Raw genomic sequence first — 19,248 nt, 5'->3', positions numbered from 1 at the left:
AACTGAAGCTGTTGAAGCCCCAGACCAAAATTCAAAAGAGCCCGAGGCTAGCTTTGCTCAGGAAGGCAAGGCAAGTCCCGGAGTATAAACCCTATGTTTCACTATAAATGCAATGTTATTACTTTATGTACTTGTGCATTATATTTATAGGAGTTGTTTGAAACCCTAGTTGCATGATCTTAGGTACCTATGAGATGAACACTAGTATATGTAGACCGTTAGCTTACCATGCTAATATGACCGGTAAAAGTCGAGTGATTGCCTGTCACTCGTGAGAAATAGGAGTTGATTGTTTACTTTATGTTGGAATCATAAGGTCGCTAGGCGGGGCTTGGTGCGATATTTATGTTGATGGTTGATGCCCCGTAAGTGTAGAGAAAATGACTAAGATCGCAGTGTGTGGTAGTGGTGGTTAAGCGTTTGAACGTACTAACCACATGCCGAGAATATGGTAATCGGTAAGCTTAAGTACCTAATGGAACCGGCTGTGGAACATACCTCCCCACTGTCTGGTCTTTTGTTCACGCACGGGTGCAGGACACCCTAGGGCGGTGGGCCTGTTCCATGCCCGGGGAAAAAGCGGAAGGGTTGCACGTGTGACTCTTGGAGTAACCACGTGACGTGTATTTAGGCTTGCCTTGCAAGGTTAAAAAATTCGATTCGAATCATCCGTTTCTCACGGCCATTGAGACTGCTTAACCCTTTTACCACATAAAGTAAGAAGAGAGATATTGTTGATGAGGATTAATCTTATTGGATGATTAAATTAATTTAGTTCCCACCATATATGATTTGGATATTTGCTTATCTAGAATGGTTAATCAATTAGAACTTGATGCTAAAACTTGAAAGCAGGGACTTATTTAGATGCTTTTCGGCAAAACAAACCCCTCAAACCAAAAGCCTTGCATGTCTAGAAGTCAGCTAAGTATATACCACTAGTCGGGTAAGTCTTGCTGAGTATTAGTATAATCAGTCTTGCTTGTGGCTTTGTTTTCAGGTGAAAGTATCGAGGACATAATTGCTAGCTTAACTTGGTCATGTACTTTGCCTCCTGGTTGGTCCATGGAATGGGATGCGTCCCCGGCCAACGATGACAATGCCAAGTGAGGTCATGTACGGGCTTCATCGGGACCTCCTGTATCGTCGAGTAGAACTATCGTTTTATTTCCGCTGCATGTGAACTCTGAAGAACTTATTTACTTTCGAACTCTGAAGTATCTTAGTTAAGTTATCGAACTCGGTTTGTAATAATAATTAGGTATCAGACTTTGTGATGTAAAATTTGTGGAATATTGTAATCTCTGAGCTCGCCTTCGTGCGGGTTTCATGTATGTTTTGTTTCGATCGAAACTCTAGTGGTGTTATCGGGATTTTACCCGACAGACTGTCTGGTTACTCCATTTTAAGTGCGTGTTAGCTGGATTGCCTTTAAGGTGATGGTTAGCGCACTTAAACCGAATTAATTTGTGCGGTTCTGCCACACTTATCCTGCTCTAACTGTTAGTAGATGCATTGTTATATCATTTAAGAAGGAAGCATAGAAATTTGACAATGTCGCAGTCACAGAAGAAACAGAAATACTCAAACTCAAACAAAAGACGCTTTAGAAACTTATAAACAGTCTTTGGAACTCCACAGGATTCTTTTTCAAGGCCACCTCCTCCAAATTAGCCCAAAAAGCTGCCTGCCGTTTAAGCTCCTGCAGTCCTGTCTTCTAAAACACGTTGATTCCTCTAGCTATGTACATCACAAGATTGCTGCAACAGAAGAATGCCGCTTCAGAGACAGTGGAGCTAAGAGTTTATGCCACCATTGCTCTACACTTTCATCTATGTCAGCGTAAACTGAGAAGGAGCTGCTGTTTGTCCATGCACTGCCCTTAGTCCAGACCTCTCTAGCAAAGGGGCGGAGCAAGCATAGGTGTGAAGCGTTTTCACTGGCCTGGTTACAATAATGAACATACATCATTACAAGGTTAATTCCTCAACATTAATTTTTCAGCGGTAAGATTCTTGTTCTGAACAATCACGCAGGTGTAGAACTTTAGTTTCCGCTCTTCACACGCTTTCCAAATTCGATAGACCATCAAATGTGCTATGAGTACCTTGGAGTTGGATGCTGTGAGCAGATTTAGTTGGATAAGTACCATTTCCCGTTTACCTCCAAATTATTTCGTGAGGTTGAATACTGAAATGGACTTGATGGGCTGCATCCTGGAGACAGCCGTATCATCTGCATAAAGACTCACTCTTAGTTTCGCTGCTATATTCTGAACTGGTTGCAGTATCCATTCTTGCTCAGCAACTCCCAGAAGTTGCTGCAGAGGTTTCAGTGCTGAGAAGAAGAGAAGTGGGGATTGAGGATCCCCTTCGCAAAGCTCAGTTTGATGCTTGAAACCACGCCCTTGTACTCCATTCAGAAAAACTATTGAGCTTGCCATATAAAGTAAAGTGTTCATCCAACTTCTCCATTTGGGTCCAAAATCCATTGCCTCCCAAACCTCCATCAGATGTGACCATTTGACTTAATCGAAATTCCTTTGCAAACATCCAATTTCAAAAGAAGCATATGCTGCTTTGTGCAATGCAACTCACAAATTAGGTTTTGGCTTTTGGGTGTAGAAAAAAATGCCATTGATGCTCCTTTTTCGATGAAGGCACTGTACTTGGTTGACAAAAGTTCATTCAGATGTCCTGGAAGCTGAAAGCCTATTTGCCATCAACATGGTGATAATCTTGGACAGGTATGGGAGGCTACTAGGCCGAAAAACATTTTTGAGCTTCTGGAGTCTTTGGCAGCGGCGCAATGTGTGCAGATTTTAATAGATTGAAATGTTGCATATGCTGATCAAAGAAACCTTGAAGAATCTTCGTATGAATCCATCCTGGCTTTGGGCCTTTTCCAACTGCATCCCCATCATGATATCCTTGACGTCTTCTGAAATTCCTCTTCTAAAGTGTAGATATTTAGCCTCGGAATGTTGATTCTCTAATTCAGAGTCAATTCACATGGCACTGAAGTGCACAGTAAGTCACCAAAGTGATCAAGCAGAACCTTCTCCTTGTCCTCATGCAGACGGACCATGCCTGCAACCAAATCTAAACTCTGAATAGTGTTTTTCCCCCTAAGCTCTGAATAGTATTTTTTCCCCTTCTACTAACAGCTAGGAAGAAGAGCTTGGAATGAACATCCCCGGCCTTAAGTAAGGTAACTCTAGACTGTAGAGTGTTATCTTGCTCTCAGCTTTACAATTGCTGTTATTGTCAGGTACATATTTCCAAGGGAAATCTCCCCTTAGGACAACACCTAGAATCCATATGATTGGCTTTGCAACGATAAGCAGCAACTTGTTATGGCTAATCTTTGTTTTGGCTCAACTCCGGAGCCCTTTTCCAACTCCCTGAAACTTGGTATGTAGCCACAGGAACAGATTATGTAGTATCAAATGTTTGTACCAAGCCTCTGCAACCGTAGAACCCAGGTAGTTTATGCCAAAATGGCTCAAACCTGAATCCTATGCAATTTCTGGATGCCGTACCTCCTACCAAAACGCAGAGGTGAATGATCAGACACTAGTGGAAATGGCTTGGAACAGGCAAATTTTCTGCCTCTCAACAGAAAACTCAGCCATCTATTGCATTTCTGAGCACCCCTCATCAGTTGCAGGTTCAAACTTGTGTTACTTTTAACTTGCGCCTAAAATCCCCACTGACGCATGCCATTTTTTTCAGAAGCTATCATACAGATCTGCTTAATCTCATCTAAGAAAGCAAGCTTTTTAGCTCCTTCTTGTGACACATACACTACAGTGACCCACCAGTCTGAAAGTGTGATTGCTGCTGCAATCCTTGCACTGATACTGACAGGTTGGTTCTGAACTAGATAATCAGCAGAAATTTTCATGAACAGCAGTAAAGCTCCCTCCTTGAGTACCCTGTGCTGGCAAGAGAGCAAAATTCCTCACAAAATCTGACCCCAGGGTTTCTTCCACTACCTCCAAATCCAATTTTGTTTCTCGCAGAGAAACTAGAGTGCATCCAGTATCCCTGACCAAATCTAGTATCCCTGAATCTGCAAATCATGGGGCAGTAAAGTAAATAAAACCTGGTGGGCTTGGGAGTAAACACTAAACACCCGCAGAACACAGGTTCAGATCGACCGCCTGCTGCAAACTAAAGCAGCAACGAGGGAAAAATAAACATGAGCCAATCCATCAGAAATCCACAGATCCCTAACGCACTGCAACGGGAGCCCGCCCTAAAAAACCAAACAAATTCAGATTAAAAGCGCACACCTCGGCGTCGGAGGTCTCCTGACCTCACCGGCGGATGCCACCGCCTTGTGCGGCACCGGGTCTTCCCCTCTCCCTTCCTCCGGCTACTGCTGTTCTGGCTCGAACAATGCGCTGCGACGCAGCACCGCACCATCGTGCGCACCTCGGCGTCGGAGTAGAGAAGCTGCGTCTCCGCTCCTCGCCGGAAGATGCTGGCACCGTATCTCCCCCTCCCCGTCCCCTCCAGCCACTGCTGTTCCGCAACATTGACCCCGGTCCCCCCTCACCGCTGCCCTCCCCCCTCCCTCCGCAAGGCCCGGTCAGCATACTCAAAGGAAGAGGCAAAAAGGAAAAACAATAAGACTGACTGTTCCCCCGAACCCCGACAAATTGGTCGAGCAGTTTTCCACGACCACAATCCACAAAGCCAAGGGCACAATCACACCAACAAAATTAGTCAAAATTTCTGAACCAAACTACCAAATTGGTTCATTCACATTGCCCGATTCAGCACCTGTCTGTCAGTATCATCATTCACATTGTCCGATTCAGCACCTGTCTGTCAGTATCATCATTCACATTGCCCGATTCAGCAGCTGTCAGTATCAGTACTTCTCTACGAACACTGAATCTATGCTAGCCCATACAAGATGCCACAGTATTGCTTGCTTCTCTCGGCGAAATCCTTGTCAGCCAGCTTCATCCTCTCGAAGCATCGGAGGGCTGCCAGGGCGTCAGACCCAGCCTGATGGGTCTTCCCGACTCGCTCCACTTGCAGCGCCCCACACACGGCCGACAGCGCCCCACATTTGCACGAGATCTCCCCCGTTGACTTTCTTGCAGAGCTCTGCATAGTGGTATTCCTCTGTTGGCGGCTCCCTCCCCGAAAGCACCACGCCATTGGGAATGGCGAACTCTGAATCAAACCCGACCTTATACTCGAATTACCTCCCCGGCGCCTCTACGCAGGAGGGCGTTGATCTCTTCAAATGATGTTTCTGCTGTCTCTGCCCATACATCGTGGACAAGCATACTGCTGCCGGACGAGCTGGCCGTCGGCATCCCTGAAACCGAAACAATGGTGTCAGAGTTCAGAATACAATGCAGCACAGCAAACACAATACTAGCATTAGGGTGTGTTCAGTTCCACCCCGTAAACGCAAAAAAACCGTAAACGCATTAAAGTAAAAAGGAATCTTGCTAATTTGAAGTACTAAATGAAGTCTATTTATAAAAATTTTTGCATGGATGGGCTGTAAATCGCGAGACGAATCTAATGAGCCTACTTAATCCATGATTTGCAACAGTGATGCTACAGTAACCATCCGCTAATTATTGATTAATCATGGATTAATTAGCATCATTAGATTCGTCTCGCGATTTACAACCCATCTGTGCAAAACGTTTTGTAAATAGACTTCATTTAGTACTTCAAATTGGGAAGATTCGAAACCCAAATTTTTTTTGCGTTTACACCCTACCAAACTAAACACGGCCTTAGACTGATACATGCCGCAATATACCCATACTAGCACGAGATAACACAAGTACAGCAGGACTATGAAGCCGCACACAAAACAAGCAAGCACCCTGAAACGAAGCGACGACGAACCTTGTCAAGGCGCCGGCAGAAAGGTGATCGGAAAAATTCTATCACTAGCACTGATACATGCATATAAATTGGTCGTGCAGTTCAGTTAACGTTTGCAATTGCGAAACATACCAGTATAGGATAAAACAACCAAATCCACGAGGAATTGCAGCTACAGATAAATAAACAAGCAAGCACGGTAGAATTCGCTACGTACATTGTGGAGCCGTTTGTGGTTGCTGCCGAGGGGTTGACTGGACTTGTTGAAATGTTGTGGACCCTCTGATCAGTCCGACTATATGGGGGAAAAATGAAAGTTTCCAAAGAATTAGCACAGTCAACTTAAAACTACTGCATAACTGAAGAACTGAGAGCGGTGTTGACAACCAAAATTGGCACTGGTCGAACAGACCGGTCTGACCAGCGCTTGAGAGCGGTGTGACCGGTCTGGACCATGTAGCCGGTCTGGCAACACCGACCGGTGGGTCAGACCGGTCTACCTGGAATCCGAGTACAACTAGAACTCTTTGTAGATTTAGATCTGTAATAGAATTTCTTGCGGGATAAGTCCACCCCACCCTATAAATATAAAGGGTCACAGCCGATTAGGGCATCCAATCGATCAAATCAATACAACTTTTATCTTTTTACTTTTCTCTTGCCCTAGCTTTTCCAATCTACTATTTGCTGTTCCTCCGTCGTCTCTACGTCGATTGAGGGCGTTCTAGGTGGCCTGCCGACCCTAGAACAACCCTACGTGCGCCTGCCCCGACGGGTCTTCCCGGGCTAACGTTCGTAGGCTTCGTCACCGATCTGCCGGCGGCGACCGGTCTGACCGCTCTAAGGGACCGGTCTGACCGGTCTACGCAGGAGGTGCTGCAGCAAGCTGCCTCTTCGCACTGCACGTTCGAGTGCGTTCGTGTGTCGATCCTGAAAGGCGTCAACATACTTTTTGGCGACTCCGCTGGGGAAAGAATCAATCGGCTGTCATGGCCGGTAAAATTCCTAAACCTAGCGATGTTGATGCCGCCAACATCCAAAGGCCGACTGTTCAGCAACTTTCGGCCGAACAACAGAAGGCTCTTGATGACATCCAGAAGAAGATCAGAGAGGAGAAGGAGAAGGAGATCCAGAAGCTGGAGGAAGAAGCCATGAAGCAGTACATCTCGCACTTCTCCATCGACCGACAAGGGAAGGTCACAATGGATGCCGGCTTCGATGCTTCACAGTTTGAGGTAAAATTCGATGAGAGCGAACAACCCGTTCTTAATTCTGAAATAGCTAATGCTATAGATGATGTTGTTTCTTCTCATGTGAATAATAAGTTGGAATTTATTGGTCAAAATATGTATGATATGTTTGATGACCGTTTTAGCCGAATTAAAATACATCATAGTATGAAGTCTGTCGGTAATAATGCATCTACATCTAATACCGATAAGATAATTCGTGGTTCGGCAATTCCAACTAATAATACTATTGTGACTAATTCGGCTAATCAGCAAAGCCGAATTAATTATAATGCATCACCTCATGCCAATGTGCCATATGGGGTAGCAAGTTCGTTGCGACATTCCACACCGCCAAACTTTGCTCAACCTAGTAGTACACCGATCACAAATCGGCTTAACGCCGATGATGTTAGATCAGGTAGTATCAAAGAGGAGGTGATTAAGATATTTCGGCAAACTTTTGGTATAGAGCCTAAAGCCAAATGCCGATCTTATCAAAGGCCATACCCTGAGAATTACGATTATGTTGCATATCCTCAAGGGTTTAAAATTTCTGAATTTGTTAAATTCACTGGTGATGATAGTAGAACTACATTGGAGCATATAGGTCAATTTATTATACAATGTGGTGAAGCTAGCACTAATGATATTTACAAATTGAGGTTATTTCCTTTGTCTCTATCAGGTGCTGCATTTACATAGTTTATTTCATTGCCACCCAATTCAGTTTTCACTTTTGCTGATTTAGAGCAAAAATTTCATGATTATTTCTTTAGTGGTGAAACTGAATTGAAATTGTCACATCTCACATCGGTTAAGCAAAAGATACATGAAGGTGTTTCTGAGTATATTAGAAGATTTAGAGATACTAGAAATCGATGTTATAGTTTGACAATTTCTGATAGAGATTTAGCTGATCTAGCTTTTGCTGGTTTACTTGATTTTCATAAAGCAAAGCTAGAGGGACAAGAATTTCTAGATGTTAGTCAAGTCTTACAAAAGGCTCTGTCCAATGAAAGCCGAGCTAAAAAAACTAGAGATTCTCAAAAGTCCAATGAAAAACCTAATCATCCTGTTTATGTGCTCGGGTGTGATTCCAATTATTCGGACGATGAAGGTAAAGATGTTTATACCGTTGAATTTGTTTGGTCCTCTAATGGTAAACCTTGCGTTTGCGGTTCTCTTAAGCCGATTCATAAGGATCGGAAAGAAAGATTTACTTTTGATGTATCCAAATGTGAGAGGATATTTGATGAATTATATAAGAATGGGTACATCAAAATGTCGCATGTCATACCGCCGCTTGAAGAATTAAAGCGGCGAACTTATTGCAAATTTCATAATACTTTCTCTCATGCGACTAATGATTGCAATGTGCTTCGAAGGCAAATTCAATCGGCTGTTAATGAAGGCCGAATAATTGTTCCACAAATGCAAGTGGATCAGAATTCTTTCCCTGCACATACACATGTGCTTGAATTGAGTAATCATAAAGTGTTAATCGGCCAAATCAAGCCGAATCAACAAAAGGAAAAAATATATAATTATTGGCGAAGAAAGGTCTGAGCTTTCGAAATCTCGTCAGGAAGCTCCAGCAAAGAAGGTCTCTGAAGATTCATCGAAGAATTCAGCGCTCGGGGGGCAAGAGCAGAAGAAGGACGCAAGATCTACTCAGACCGGTCTGACCGGTCTGGAGACCGGTCCATCTGGGATTTCTAAAAAAATTCCAGAAACAACAAAAAGGAGAGGCTGAGTTTCAAGCAACTCTTGGCCAAGTATGAGGAGAAAGGAGCTACTCAGAAACAGAGCAAGCGACCAGATCAAGCTAAAGATACAAATCCATCATCGGAGCATCGTGAGCAATCGGCTTCTCATGTTCAACAAGGTAATAATGCTTTTGTGCCATATTCATTTGGTGGGCCGATTGCTCCATGGTTCTGGTCGTATCCTTACACACCTATGGATTATAGTAGAATGTAAATGCATCCATATTTTATTCAATATTCTTCTATATATCTAAGTTATGGTGCCTCTCAAAGACCGATTGTTGCTAGCAATAATCTGGTCAAAAGCAAATCTGATTGCAGCAAGGAGGGTGAGAAAGTGTTATCGCCATAAATTAACAGGATTAATTTATGGGCCGAAAGCAAGATGGGCTTAAAGCAGAAGACTAAGAAGACTTGTAAATCGGCTCCTGCGTGAGCATCTGGGCCACATGGGCCATGTATCCTTAGATTTAGTTTAAGATTAGAGATAGAGTCCGATCGGGACAAGATTAGTTTAGATTGTTTCCCAAGTCTCCGGACTATAAATATGTATCCTGTGTTATTCGTAAAGGGAGAGCGTCATCACGTCTCGCAAACAACAACTCTCGGCGCATCGCCACCCCTAATCTTAGGGTTTCATCCAAGTAAGTGCCATGCTGCCCTGATCGCTTCTTGCGATCAGGGCAGTATTGTTCTTGCTTTTACCTTGATATTACTCGTACTGAAGCATTTTTTATGGCGAATAGTACTAGTTATCCTGATGTTCGTAGCATGGCTTTTATTAGATCTGTTGTGCTTCGTTGCTTATCATCTACGAATATCATGTTGTCTCTGTGCAGTCACGTTTCAATCTCATGCTAGTTCTTGTCGCATAGAATTAGTTGCACAGAGGCAACACCCTGCTTCTTTTATGTCTAGTAGATCTGATCTGTTATGATTTGCTCTTATCTTAAGAGTTGGCGTAATATCTGCTAGGTTAGGCCTTGCAAACGGATTGGATGATCCGGTGGTGTAATAGACGCTTTATCTTAGCCTTGATAGGGATTGTTCCGGGAATCGGCTCTTGCAAGTTCTTAGGCCTCTGTTTTAGGTTGTGGTTTAGTTGTCTGTTATGTTCATTAGGCCTAGTCACGTGTAGGATGTTCCGATCTAGCAGTGAAGCTGTCATCATCATGGATTAGATTAATTAGATTTAATTGAAGCAGTTTTTATAGTTATTTTCTTTATTCATCAATATCCGGATAGACACAGATCCAATCTGACACCGGGACTCGATCGGCTCTTTAAAGCCGATGCAAGAGTCGTCCCGGGGAGCCGACCACGGCTCGGACTTACATTTACACGTGTCTTTGTATGCAGGAAACTGTTTGGAGCACGTTCGCACCCTCCTGATCGGGTATAGGTCAGGTGGCACGCCCGGCTTTCCATACATTCTCCGGGCGCGTGACGGAATTGCGGGCCGTCGACGAGGGAGCAGTGCCTGCCAGCGTCCCGGTGACCTCCCAGCTCTTCGTGTTGCCTGTCGCTGCTCGCCGGTGGGTTTCGACCGACAACACATTCTGGCACGCCCAGTGGGACACTTCTCGGCAACAACGTCCACTGCAACGATGACTGGAGCTCAAGATCAAGAACCCGCTCCCAAGCCCGTCACGTATGAAGAGGTTCCTCCTGAACACAAGAAGAAGTATGATGAGATCAAAGCTCTGCTGGAAGCCGATCTCATCGGCTCTTTTGAGAAGACCTGCAACCATGGCATCAGGTGGAAGGGGTTCTCACCAGAAGACGCTCTTGACAATGTAGATCTGTCTGTACCCTCTGAAGAGCGCACCAGGGCCCTGCGTCAGGAGATGAACTACATGGTGGCCCATGCGCTTCATCGGCATTCTTAGAGCCTGATGAACGAACTCGAGCGCATGGCGCATCGCGTCATCCAGGAGATAATCAAGAACCAGTACTCTCCATCGGGGCCAACCCTGGGGAGTCACACAGAGGAAGCTGCATTGCATTCTAGACCGGTATTGCCGTTCTCATTTGCGGCTCCAAGACCACAAAATTCGCCGATCTACATCGTCCACAAGATCGGCGGCGATCCTGGAGAAGGCCAGTTCCTCACCGAGCCACCCAAGGAGATTCCGCACGGCTACATGTGCGCTTACATCCCTGACATCGTCAATCCAACACGCGCAATGTAGATGGTAAACCCAGGAGCTTCTAGAGCAGACGCAGAAAAACAAGCATGGCTGGCAAAGTACGCTACTGGGCCGAGTGCTGAGCCATCGGCCCCAGGAGTTCTTAGTGTGGAGCAGGTCAGTGCAATACTGAGAGACCAGTTCGGCATCCTTCCCAAGAGGAAAGTGATCGGCTATTCCAAGCCGTATCCAAGTGACTATGACTTGATCCCACTACCACCCAAGTATCGGCTTCCTGAGTTCACCAAGTTCAACGGGTCAGAAGGAGCTAGCTCCATCGAGCACGTGAGCCGATACTTGACGCAGCTTAGGATGATCTCAGTGTCGGATCCGTTGAGGGTCTGGTTCTTCGGCCAATCTCTTACAGGCCCGGCTTTTGGATGGTATGCATCGCTGGCTCCGGATTCAATTCGAACTTGGAGGCAGCTTGAAGATCAATTTCATACCCAGTACCACTCGGAGGCTGCTGAAGCTGGAATTGCCGACCTCGCCCAAGTCAGGCAGAAGCGAGGAGAGACTGTGTCGGAATACATACAGCACTTCAGGGAAGTCAAGAACCGATGCTACTCGTCGCGCATCACAGAAAAGGAGGCAGTCGATCTAGCTGTCCTGGAACTCGCTAAGCCGATCAAGGATGCGGCTTTTCAGTTGGAGTTCACATCTTTGGCGCACCTGGTGCAAAAGCTTACAGCATACGAACATTACCATCCTGAGCTGCACCAGGACAAGTTCAAGCGCCATATAAACATGGCACAGGCGGAAGAATCTGATGACTCTGGCGAGGAGCAAGAAGTAGCCGTGGCAGAATGGACCCGGGGGGCAAACCCTGTCTCGTGCAAGTGGGTCAAACAGCAGGGACTTGTGAAGGGCTTCGACTTCGACGTGACCAAGGCAGAGCAGATATTTGATCTACTCCTCAAAGAAAAACAGCTGAAGCTCCCAGAGAATCACAAGTTACCAACGGCACAAGAGCTGCAGGGAAGACTGTACTGCAAATGGCACCACTCGTTCACTCATTCCACGGGTGAATGCAAGGAGCTACGTCGCCAGATACAATCGGCTATCGAGAAAGGCCGATTAATCCTGGCTCAACACACGATGAAGGTTGACACAAAGCCTTTCCCGCAAGCTAACGTGGTGGAGCTGTCAGATTTCGGATTCAAGGGCCAGGATTTGGCATTCCAGATCAACATGGTGGGGCCCGTGCGCCGCCATGACAAGCAGAGGAAAGAGGCCGCTTCTGGCAAACGGCCCCAGGATGAAGACAAGCCAGGGTAGCAACATGTCACTGAAGAACAAGTGCGTCACATCCGTAATCAGCTTCCAGCTTCTAATCGGCTTCTGGAAAAGTACCAGTACCAGTACAAGTTGCGGCGCCGATATGAATCGGAAGAATACGAGTATGAGCACCGCTCAGGAAGGACATTGGGGAGACGCCAGGCTATACGCGACCACTGGCATTGCCCGTTCTTCAGGTACTGTTGGAATTCCGACATGAGCCGATTGCCTACTATAGATGATTGCTTGGAGTGCAGGCCTCGAGGACACCAGCAGGACAAGACATCAGTGTTCCGACGCTTAGGGCCCGGAACATGTCATGATGACCGTATGAAGAGGCCAACCAGGGGCGATTCCGAGCAAGAAGAAGAAGAAGACAGGTACCATCACCCACGGTGGTGTCCTGACGGGCTTAATCGGTCGCAGAAGCGCAGAGTGCAGCGCTTGCGTAATCTGGAAGATGCAGAAGCAAAGTACCTCGACATGCTAAGGAAGGCACGTCCGGATCTTGCGGAGCAAGTTAGGCGACCGCGAAGAGAGGAAAGGCGCCCTCCCAGAAAAGAGTGGTGCCCCAAGCAGACAAAAGCCGATGAGAAGCCATCGGCTGATGTGAACATGGTGTTCGTGCTCCCGTCGGAGTTTCGGGCACCCCAACCGGAAGAATCGGCCATCGCACAGCTGGATCTGGGCCCACGGCCGATCATATTCGAGAAGCCCAAGGAGAAGAACTACAAGCACCTAAAGGGATTGTATCTCAAGGGCTTCATCAATGGCAAGCCTGTGAACAGGATGTTGGTCGATACTGGTGCCACAGTCAACCTGATGTCATACTCTGTGCTGCGCCGATTGGGTCGTTCTTCTGCCGATCTGATCAAGACCAATGTGATGCTTAATGACTTCAATGGACAGCCATCAGAGGCGATGGGGGTCCTAAACGTGGAGCTGAAAGTGGGTCGCAAGACTGTGCCAACATCGTTCTTCATCGTCAACAGCAAGAGTACATACACAGTACTGCTTGGGAGGGATTGGATTCATGCCAACTGCTGTATCCCTTCCATAATGCATCAGTATCTGGTCCAATGGGATGGCGATGAAGTAGAAGTGGTCCATGCAGACGATTCCAGCGAAGTCTCACTTGCAGATATGAATGCCTGGGACGTAGATGGACAAGAGCCGATCTTAGGGATCGCCTTGGAAGACTGTGATCGGATCGAGGCGACAAAAAACGGACTGAGGCTGGTCTTATCCACTGGCCTCACAGAATAGACGCGTCCTGGCATGCTACGGGATGTAATAGAAATAGAGAGGCCGGTCCTAGCGATCGGCCCCAAAAAATAGAAAAATCCTGTGTGGGTTCGGAATTGTTACATCATGTACACACGATGGCCTGCTCTGGCAGTTGGCCACTCATGGACTATTTGGTTTCGAATGATGATGGAATTATAGAGGCGGCCAGCCCGTGCGGTTGGCCAAATAATTTTTCTTGTCATCTCCCTGTGTTTGCCGCTGATCTTGTGGATAACAAGGACTCGCTTGCGTTCGCAGCTGGTTTCTCAGATGACGGCAAACTCGGATACGGGTTCACGTCGGCTGATGATTTGGAAGAGGTTGACATTGGTCCTGGGGATAAGCCACGGCCGACATTTATCAGCAAGTAGTTGGATCCGGCCTTGCGAGAGGAGATGATTGCACTGCTGAAAGAATACCGGGACTGTTTTGCATGGGATTACACCGAGATGCCCGGTCTGGATAGAAGCATCGTCGAGCATCGGCTCCCACTCAAGAAAGGGTTTCGGCCGTTTCAGCAACGAGCACGTCAGATGAAGGCCGAAGTCCTAGAAGAAGTCAAGAAAGAGGTGGAGAAGATGCTGGACGCTAGGTTCATCAGGCCATGCCGGTATGCAGAATGGATCTCAAGTGTGGTACCGCTGCAAAAGAAGGATGGCCGATGGCGTGTATGCGTTGATTTTATAGATCTCAACAGAGCGACGCCAAAAGACGAATACCCGATGTCTGTTGCTGAAATATTGATCAACACAGCTGCCGGCCACAAAATGATGAGTTTTACAGACGGCAATGCCGGTTACAACCAGATCTTCATGGCCCCAGAAGACGTGAACAAGACCGCGTTCAGAGTACCTGGCGCGGTCGGCTTGTTCGAATATTTGGTGATGACCTTTGGACTGAGAAATGCCGGTGCAACGTACCAACGTGCCATGAATTATATTTTTCATAATCTCATCGGCAAATTGGTAGAGATTTATATTGACGATGTTGTGGTAAAGTCCAAGTCAGCTGGGGTGCATCTAGAAGATCTGCGCCAAGTTTTGGAACGGACTTGAAGGTTTGGGCTCAAAATGAACCCAAAGAAATGTGCCTTTGGAGTATCGGCCGGCCAATTTTTGGGATTCTTGGTGCATGAACGGGGAATCGAGATCGGCCTGAAATGTCAGGAAGCTGTGAAGACGATGAAGCCACCGATTAAGAAGAAAGAGTTGCAGAAGCTCATCGGTAAAATTAACTTTGTCAGGCGATTTATTTCTAATCTGTCTGGACGCATTGAGCCGTTCATGGGTTTAGTGAAGATCAAATCCGATGATGAGTTTCGCTGGGGGGCAGAGCAGCAGCAAGCTTTCGATGAAATCAAGGAATATTTGTCAAAGCCTCCAGTGTTGGTTCCTCCTCAGCAAGATAGGCCGTTCTACGTGTACCTATCCGTGGGTGACACTTCCATTGCTTCGGTGTTAGTCCAGAAGCACGACGGCCAGGAGAGGGTGGTTTTCTACCTTAGCAGGCGCATGTTAGACGCCGAGACCAGGTATCCTGAAATCGAGAAGCTTTGTCTTTGCTTATACTTTATATGTACAAAGCTTCGCCATATTTTGCTCTCGGCAGAAACAATTGTCATATGCAAATCGGATGTCATAAAGCATATGCTGTCGGCTCCTGTCCTAAAAGGCCGGCTGGGGAAATGGATGTTTGCATTGTCAGAGTTCGATATTCGGTATCAGCCTGCGAAAGCGGTCAAAGGACAAGCACTGGCTGATCTTGTTGCAGACAGGATCAGCACTGATATTGCTGCATTGTTTATTCGTGCTTGGGCTATGTTTTTTGACGGATCGGCTTGTGATGATGGGTGCGGTGTGGGAATTCTGTTGGTGTCGCCTCGAGGTGCGACTTACTCCTTTTTCAGGATGACTGCCCCATGCACTAATAATTTGGTGGAATATGAAGCCGTTCGCAAAGGGATGGAACTGCTCCTTGAAGCTGGTGCAGAAGCGGTGGAAATTTTTGGAGATTCAAAGCTGGTGATCTCTCAGCTCACGGAAGAATATAGATGCGAGAGCGAGGCTCTTTTCCCAATATGGATGCAGTGCCGTGAGTTGATGTCGCAATTCAGGTACATCAATTTCCACTGGATACGCAGAACTCTGAACAATGAAGCCAATGATTTGGCACAGATGGCTTCCGGGTACAGGGAAGCAGCCGATGGAGTTGACGTGGAGGTTCAGTTTCTAGAACCTGGAGACTGGAGAGCCGATATCTTCAATTACTTGAAGGATTCGGCTCGGGGGGCACCCAGAAGGATAAGACTCAAGGCCATGAAGTATGTTCTGATAGGGGATGACATGTTCTACAGGACCTTGGAAGGACTACTACTTAAATGTCTGGGACCTTCAGAGTCAAATCGGCTCTTGCATGAGGTTCATGAAGGAGCTTGCGGTACTCACCAATCGGCTCATAAGATGAAGTGGTTGATTAGGCGATCGAGATATTATTGGCCTACCATGCTTGAAGATTGCTTCAAGTATTACAAAGGATGTCAGGCATGTCAGAGGTTTAGCAAAATTCAGATAGTGACAGCATCAGTAATGAATCCTATCATCAAGCCGTGGCCATTCAGAGGTTGGGCCATGGACATGATTGGTCAGATCAACCCATCGTCTAGCAAGGGTCACCAATGGGTCTTAGCTGCCACAGATTATTTCACAAAGTGGGTGGAGGCAGTACCCATGAGGTCAGTAGCGTCAAGAGATGTGATCAGCTTTGTCAAAGAGTACATCATCCATAGATTTGGAATTCCTCAAACTATTACGACCGATGGAGGATCGGTCTTCATATCGGAGAAGTTCAGAAAGTTTGCCGATGACATGGGAATTAAGCTGATCAGATCATCTCCATATTATGCCCAAGCTAATGGACAGGCTGAAGCATCCAACCAGAGCCTCATCAAGCTCATAAAGAGAAAGATCGATGAATATACTAGGCGCTGGCATGAGGTGTTATCAGAAGCTTTGTGGGCATATCGTATTTCATGTCATGGATCCACCAAGACGTCGCCGTACCATCTAGTCTACGGCCAAGACGCTGTGTTACTATGGGAGATCACGGCCAGATCAAGGCGTGTCGAGTTCCAGAATGATCTATCCGTTGAACAGTATGCAGCCTTGATGAACGATAATGTGGAGGACCTGACAGAGCTAAGGCTTTGGTCGCTGGAGAAGATCAAAGAAAATAAGGCTAAAGTTGCTCATGCGTACAACAAGAAGGTCAGGCCTAAGGATTTTCAGGTTGGAGACTTGGTTTGGGAGGCAGTATTGCCATTGGGGACTAAAGATAAAAAGTTTGGTAAATGGTCTCCAACTTGGCATGAGCCGTACAAGGTTGATCAGGTCTTGTCTGGGAATGCATACATGCTCAAGGAATTGGACGGCGTCAAGTTTCCTGTTGCTGTCAATGGCCAACATCTCAAGAAGTATTTCCCGAGAATGTGGGAAGGCGAGTAACGAAAAGCCGATGAGATCCATCTGGCTGCAGTGTAATAGGCCAACACGTTGAGTTGGCTGCAAAAAAAAGGGAAAAGAGATAGGCCAACACGTTGAGTTGGCCAGTAAAAAAAATCATGATAGGCCAACACGTTGAGTTGGCCAGTTAAAAAAATGAATGAAATGATGACAGGCCAACACGTTGAGTTGGCCAGTAAAAAAAAGAGAAAGTAACAGCCGGTGTTTAACCATCGACTTAAGATGTTTTTAAAACAGTTATAAGTTTCAGATTAACAGGCAGTACTAATTGTATCTTGAGCCTATCTACTGGTTCAGGAATTCTTCTATGACATGGATGGCTTCTATACGGACGGCGTCTGCTCGTGCTATGATTGCTTCATCATCCTTGTCATCGCCTGTTACTATCTGCCGACTCAAGGTGCTTATCTCTGCAAACTCTGCTTGTATCTGCTCGGTTATTTCCTGGGTCTCTTGTTCGGAGTTTGCAATGGAAGTTTCTTCGACCTGGATGAGCTTCTTGGTGGTACGAACCTTTTCTTCGAGTTCTGCCTGTTCTTTCTTCAGGAGGGTGCCCATCTACATACATATATATATATTATTATTAGGAGATCCGAAAGCTGCACGAGGGCGTGCATCGACGCGGCAGTTAGTTCCTTGCGGTCAGGGCGGCGGCGGCGGCAGAGCAGAAAGAGGAGGAGGAGGTCAATGGAGACATCAATCAAGCCAACCTTAGCATTTCAAGAGGGCGCGACCTTCGTATTCGGCTCCTGGGTGTGCATCGCTGACGGCGCTGGAGGCTTCCGTCGCCACCTCACGCCTGCCCCGGAGAAAAAGGCACCTCGACCAACTTCTTCTACTCAAACTCAGAAGGAGTCAGATTCGAATCCATCGGCGTCGGGCGGAGGCATCCACGCCCTGTGCGACGACGCGCTCGTGGACATCTTTGCCCGCCTCCCGTCGGAGTCGGTGCTCCGGTGCCGCGTCGTGTGCAAGAGCTGGCGCCGCGTCACCACGGACGGTTCCTTCCTCGCCGCCCACGCCGCCCGCCGCCCGCGCGAGATGATCGTCTTCACCCCATCCTTGACGGTGAGCGCCGTCCCTCTCACTACCCTCGATCCGGCGCGGCGCCGCTTCCTGTGCGACCCGACCGAGCGGAACCAGAACGGAACCGCGACCTGGTCCACAACCAGACTGCTCTTCTCCCTCCATGGCCTGCTCGTCTTCGAACAGCGCCCGGACCTCTACGTCGTCTGCAACCCAGTCACCAGGCAGTGGACCAACCTGCCGGTGCTGGCTCCCGACCCGTGCTTCACCACGTTCCCGTGCGGCTTCTACTTCCACGGCTTGTCCGGCGAGTACCGCCTCCTGTGCCACGGCTTCTACTTCCACGGCTTGTCCGAGTCGGAGTGGAAGGACTACTATTACGTCCTCGCCGCCGGCGCCACCCGGCCTCGGCGGCTGTCGCGCGCTCCGGCAGACCGCCCTGTGGGGTACCAGCAGCCCGTGGCCCATGGCGAGATCCTCTACTGGTCCTACACGCACCCTCAAGCCGGCCGCACCGGCAAGATGCTCGCGTTCGACACGGCTTCCGAGACGTTCCGGCTCATGTCCGGGCCGCCCGGTGCCCCGATGGCGGCGCTGCTGGAGCTGGACGGTTCGCTCTGCGCCCAGAACCTGCTGCCGTGCCCGACGCGGCTCGACATATGGGTGTTGCAAGACCACGAGGCGGAGCGCTGGACGCTGCGACTTCGGATGGAGGTGCCACCGCTGAGGAGCCCGTGTGGGGTGAGCACGGCGATCTCTGCTGGGGGGGACGGCAGCATCCTTCTCATAGGGTACCCCCTCTCTCCTGTGCTCCTGCTTTTCGACATCAAACGGAAGAAGCTGGTCAAGGAAATGCATTCTAGATCGGCACCTTTGTTCATGGTATTCAGTGAGAGCTTGGTGTCACATGCTTTCTTTCAGTTGCCTCGGTGCCCTGATCTGAAGCCGCTCAAGTTTCCCGACTGAGTGAGTGGTCAGGAGGAAGAAGTCTGTTTTAGGATGTTGAAACACGACACGAGGAGCTGTTCGATTTCCAATGGCCGCTAGCTAGCTAAAGAAGCATACTAGTGATTACATGAGGGAAA

General features: G+C 47.6%; 1 protein-coding gene and 1 long non-coding RNA gene across 2 annotated transcripts; one reads left to right on the top strand and one right to left on the bottom strand.

The window, feature by feature from the left end:
- Positions 1-1,521: 1,521 nt before the first annotated feature.
- LOC120658478 lies at positions 1,522-4,542 on the bottom strand. Its single transcript, XR_005668691.1, has 2 exons — positions 4,298-4,542; positions 1,522-4,074 (listed from the first exon to the last, which is right to left on the bottom strand). It is a non-coding gene; the product is annotated as an uncharacterized LOC120658478 (long non-coding RNA).
- A 13,282-nt stretch (positions 4,543-17,824) lies between these two features.
- On the top strand, positions 17,825-19,129 carry LOC120662818 (F-box protein At5g49610-like). Its single transcript, XM_039941886.1, has one exon. The coding sequence runs from the start codon at positions 17,825-17,827 to the stop codon at positions 19,127-19,129; it is 1,305 nt and encodes a 434-aa protein (XP_039797820.1).
- Positions 19,130-19,248: the final 119 nt, after the last annotated feature.

This window comes from Panicum virgatum, chromosome 2N, assembly GCF_016808335.1.
Source record: "Panicum virgatum strain AP13 chromosome 2N, P.virgatum_v5, whole genome shotgun sequence".
NCBI classification, from domain to species: Eukaryota; Viridiplantae; Streptophyta; class Magnoliopsida; order Poales; family Poaceae; genus Panicum; species Panicum virgatum.
The sequence above is the reverse complement of the archived record's forward strand: the minus strand, read 5'-3'. Positions and strand labels throughout refer to the sequence as shown.